The sequence below is a fragment of the Vigna unguiculata genome, chromosome 6 (genome assembly GCF_004118075.2).
Source record: "Vigna unguiculata cultivar IT97K-499-35 chromosome 6, ASM411807v1, whole genome shotgun sequence".
Lineage (NCBI taxonomy): Eukaryota > Viridiplantae > Streptophyta > Magnoliopsida > Fabales > Fabaceae > Vigna > Vigna unguiculata.
This window is the reverse complement of record NC_040284.1, coordinates 6,243,074-6,248,364: the sequence shown is the minus strand read 5'-3', so window position 1 is coordinate 6,248,364 and position 5,291 is coordinate 6,243,074. Positions and strand designations below refer to the sequence as shown.

General features: G+C 37.2%; 1 protein-coding gene across 1 annotated transcript; it reads right to left on the bottom strand.

The window, feature by feature from the left end:
• Nucleotides 1-4,237: 4,237 nt before the first annotated feature.
• Nucleotides 4,238-4,765, bottom strand: LOC114188332 (disease resistance protein RLM3-like). Its single transcript, XM_028076926.1, has 2 exons — nt 4,437-4,765; nt 4,238-4,307 (listed from the first exon to the last, which is right to left on the bottom strand). The coding sequence occupies exons 1-2, from the start codon at nt 4,763-4,765 to the stop codon at nt 4,238-4,240; spliced, it is 399 nt and encodes a 132-aa protein (XP_027932727.1).
• Between the last annotated feature and the right edge of the window lie 526 nt (nt 4,766-5,291).

Here is a 5,291-nt window from a genome sequence, read left to right as displayed (position 1 = left end):
TGCATCTGTTATTTTGGTATAGGTAGAGGGGTACGAAAATCTAGAGTGAACTGTGAGGATTAGGGCAATTGAGAGCTGAATTGGGAAAAGCCAAAGAGAGAGCATTGGTACTCCAGGTATTTTGGTATAGGTAGAGGGGTACGAAAATCTAGAGTGAACTGTGAGGATTAGGGCAATTGAGAGCTGAATTGGGAAAAGCCAAAGAGAGAGCATTGGTACTCCAGGGAAGACGCACAATTCAAATTAAAAGCCAAGGAAATTCCAGGTTAGGGGAGTTCTTTTGTATGGTTATATGCTTATGAATGTTGGGTATTCTGAAATGCATGTATGGAAGGGTTTGGTTATGAATTTTTGGTGCTATACATGATGTGAATTGGGAGTTGGAGTGCCTTGATAGGGTTTGATTGAAATGCTTACTCATGTGTATGAATTTGACTGGGTTATTGTATTTTTCGGGTTATTATGGTTTAAACTCAATAAAATGGGAATTATGTTAGTTTGTATTTGTGTTGTGAGAGTTGTGCCTAATTCCAAATTGAGGTATGGGTTTCTGGGATATGAATTTGGTATGGTTTTTAGTTTTCATGTGCGTAATAGTGAAAATGTTTGGTATTCTCGCTCAAGCGAGCAAGGCTCGCCGAGGTGAGAAAACCATAAATGCGAGAATATTTGTATGCGAGCATCTCGCTCAGGCGAGGGTATCTCGCCCAAGCGAGAACCCATAAGAGTTGTGTGGTTCTACTTGAGCCCCTCGCTCAGGCGGAGGGTTTTACTTTTGCGCGACGGAGACTCTCGCTCAGGCGAGAGGTTCTCACTTAAGCGAGATGTCATGCAGAGTTTTGTGGTTTGGCTTAACTCGCCGCCTAGGTGAGTGTTTTGGTGTTAGGCGAAGGGCGATCTCGCCAAGGCGAGTTGAGGCTTGCTTAAGCGAGGCTTCGCTATGAACCACTGTGGCACGCTCGCTTAAGCGAGGAAGTTTAGCTTAAGTGAGACAGGCCTGGTCGCTTAAGCTAAGGCTTTTAGCCCAAGCGAGTTTAGTGCGGTTTGTGTGTATTGTTTGTACGCATTGATGCGAACGTGGATTAGAAGATGTTGTGCCATGAGCAGGTAGGTTCATGGATGGTGGTTAACATGTGATGGTATCAACGGGGAAGTTCATACTCAATTACTCTCTTGTGGGGGTACGAGCGAGGTAGGTTCATATGTTCCGTGCTCACAGTTGAGAGATGCTACGTGCGGAGAGGTACGTAGCTGGTGGATCACATGTGTTGGACTACGAGCGGGCAAGTCCGTAGAGTAGGTCTACGAGTGGGGAGTTTCGTAGAGGCAGGACTACAACCCTTCAAACGTAAGATAAAATTAGGTAGAAGAAACGATTAATAACGCATAAATAGTATTAAGCACAATTAAGACATTATTGGACCTTCATTAATTCGTGAACAATGCAAAGTTCACAAGGAAATCCTATAATTAGAAGTGAGAGATGAGATAAGATTTTTAGATTCTTTTGATAACTATAGTTGGCAGTTTGATAATATGATACAATCTTGACTTGCAAGATAAAACTGCTTTACTTATGGATTTTGAAGATTACATATAAATTTTTATAGTAGATAATAATATTTTTTCTTGCAATGTTGAACGTCGAAGTTTTTTCTACAAGTACCCAACTCTTTTGCATCGAAGATCGAGTAGAAAAAGAAGAACCACCCTAAGACTATCAATCGAAGGATGAGCAACCGGGATCTAGTGAAAATAGGTGTAGTGGTCTTGTATGATTATTTCGGTCCTGTAAGAACAAGATACTTTAAACTATTTATACATCTTTTTGAATCTTTTCTCATATGGACTTTTTTGGGAGAAGTCTCAGGTTTTCTCTATAATCACAATTTCAATATTGCTTAGTTTTAATCACCAGTGTAGAAAGGGTTTCCGCCGCTGTTATTTTGGCCATTTGACTTCGGTTTAAGACCCGAAGGCATATGCAGTCGAGGCGAAAAAGGGTAACCTTTCTGCCTTGGTTATCAACCGAGACATATTTGACCCTTATTGCCTCAGTTCTAAAGTCAACTGAAGCCTAATATGAATTAAAAAATAAAAAGTAAAAACAAAATGAGTGTTGTGTTTATACCTCGGTTTTCGTGGAACGCGAGGCAGAAAAGTGAGAGTTACGACCTCAGATATAGCACAACCGAGGCCTAATGTCCATTAAAAATAAAAAATAAAATCACTATCATCTTTCTACCTTTCTGTCTCATTTTTTGTCACAACTAAGGCATAAAATAGGTGTTTTTTTTACGTAGATTTTGTTTCTGTTAAACCCTACACAATAAACCTGCAAATTTAAAACCACATAACAAGAACCAGCTAGAAAAATAATATTATACTGTTCAAATTAAAATAAGGCAAAATACTTAACATATTGTTCATTACAAGATCATCCTACCATAAATAGATGTACTATAGACTATTGTACATTTGTATAATGTACTTAGCACAAGTTATCCTTAAATATCTAATGGACTTCAGAAGAATTAGTGTAATAGGGTAAAATTTGTATAAACTTTATGCGCATAAAAAACATAATTTTAATAAGTATATAAACCAAGACAAAAGTGCAGATAAGTATTTGATATAGTTAAATTATTACTGTTTCCCAACTACTCGTGATACGAGCAAGAATAACAGTTGACATCCATTGCATTATATAGGAACCACATTCATATGAGCCAATTTGAACATTACACTACAACGAATGCACAATTATAAATAATTGAGGAAGAAAGTAGATCGAACAATTATAAAATTATAATCCTATAGACAAAAAATCATACCTAGAGAGCCAACCATCCAAGCCTTTTTGTCTTAGTTTTGATTTTAATACTAGTTGATTATCTACGAATTTGATATGAGTGCAAAGAAAGTAAGATACACCATTGGAAATGAAAATAACAATCATGTATCTATATCTTAATACAAATGGGAACTAACAAATAACAACTTTTTCAATTAAATAATATATATATATATATATATATATATATATATATATATATATATATATATATATATATATATATATATATATATATATATATATATCTTATTACAAATGGGAACTAACAAATAGCAACTTTTTCAATTAAATAATATATATCACACACTTCAATTCAAAATTTTTTATCTATAAAAAGAAAGAAAGCTAACGTCTCACACTCTCCTAATTTTGACACTTCGAAAAAAATTCAAAAAGAAATACAATTCTCTCTTTTTCCACTTTTTCCACATATCACTAACACAAAAAAGCCTTTTAACATTCGATATTTTTGACCTTTGACGTCTGCCCAAACACCGAAGTCGTGCCGGATGACATCAAAATAACGTCGGTAAAATAGCAGACATCACTTAACGTCGGTCCATTAAGAGTCCGACGTTATCCAACGTTGGGGCCAGTAACAACAGACGTTAATTTTCGCGCTAAAACGAGCCAAAAACCTGAGCAATTTAACGTCTGTCAGGGTCTGTCAGACGTTAAATAACGTCGACCCTGGTATGGTCAGACATTAAATAACGTCTGTCAGGGCACACCAGACGTTAAATTGCTCTATTTTTTTTTAAATTTGACTGTTTTTACAACATCTATACACCTGAAAATTAGAAAATTCCCAAAACAATTTCGTTATACTTTCAGCACAATTCTGGAGTTACAGTTATATATAATAGAACTTAAGTTTCAACATATATTCTAAACTAATATAGATAACAATAGCATTTTTATCTAGGCTGTGAAAATATAGAATGTTGAGTAAAACTCTGAAAGAATAAAGTGTTTCAATTACCTTAGACCAAAGAGTGCAACCTTTGAGATGCTAACAGGCTCACAAAATACCTCCCTCCATTGCTTCAAGAGGAAGTCCATCTTATCATCAATCTCCATTTCACTAATTCATACATGTGAATTTCATAGATGTTAGTTTTAGAGACAATGTACACGAAAAATCTGAAAGCAAGAAAGATTTTAATTAACCAGATTTTACTGCACACCTAATTGGGATTTCAGCACCTATATGAAGTCCCACCATCCACATCTCCACAAGGAAGTCTATCCTATCAGCAATCTTCATTTTCCCCCTTGATACATGTCATGAATATCATAATTAGTATTTTGAGAGACAATGTTTGGTAAAAATTCATGAAGTATGAAGCGTTTCTATTACCTTGGATCTAAGTCTACAACTCATGAGCTCTGAACAACTACAGAAAGTGCCTCTTTCCAATGCTCCAGGGGCTTGTTTACCCTTTCAAACCTACATTCATGTTATGAATTTAAAAAATGTTATTCTTAGAGACAATTTGTTGAAAAAATCAAAGGAAGCAGGGAGCGCTTCGTTGCTTGACACATAGGATTTCAGTCGTTGAGAAACCACCAGTCTCACCAAGTCTCGTCCTCCAACGTTGCTTCCAATCCAGCACCTTTTCTTCTTCCTTTGTCGAAATCTTGCTCAAAAGGCGTATGATGACGGACTTCAGAGGGATCAACATCATAGAACACTGGTATCACCATTTGCCCTATGGTTCTGTGACACTCCATTATTTTCTCCAACTCTTTCAAACACCACCACGACTCTGCATAAATTTTCAAGAAAACAACAACAGATATTCGAGACTCTTCGATTGCTAACCGCAGAGATGGTGAAATTTGCTTTCCCCGTGGAAGTGACTCGTCATCCTTGAAAACAATGATTCCTGCATTCTGAAGAGCCATGTAGAGATGAAAACGCAAAATAATCAGTTTAAAACGCGTAAAATCAACCCATAATCAATCCCAACAAGTTTGATGGCGAAAACCTTTCGAAACTCACTTGGAGGAGGTCGGAAATGGCGTCGCCGGCGGGAACTCTCGCGAAAATGATGAACAGCGTAAGGGTTTCTGCGTTTCGTGCAGAAGATAAACAAAGCTTAACATCGGGGGTGAGGTATCCGACGTTAAGTGACGTCTGGCGCGTGCTGGTCCGACGTCAAGGGACGTTTGGCGCGTGCTGGTCCGACGTCCTGTTTTAAATGACGTCAGGGTATTTTATAACAGACGTTAAGTAACGTTTGACGTAGACCGGGCAGACGTTAAAATGTTCCCGTTATTTACAAAAATGTCATCGTTCATTTTTAACGTTGGACATTTTTTAGGCAGACGTTATTGGGGTGACGTTATAGGGCTTTTTTGTGTTAGTGTATCCCACCGCATATTTCTCCTCTTTCATCGCAGACTCTTAAACTTCTTCTCTCTCTTTCTG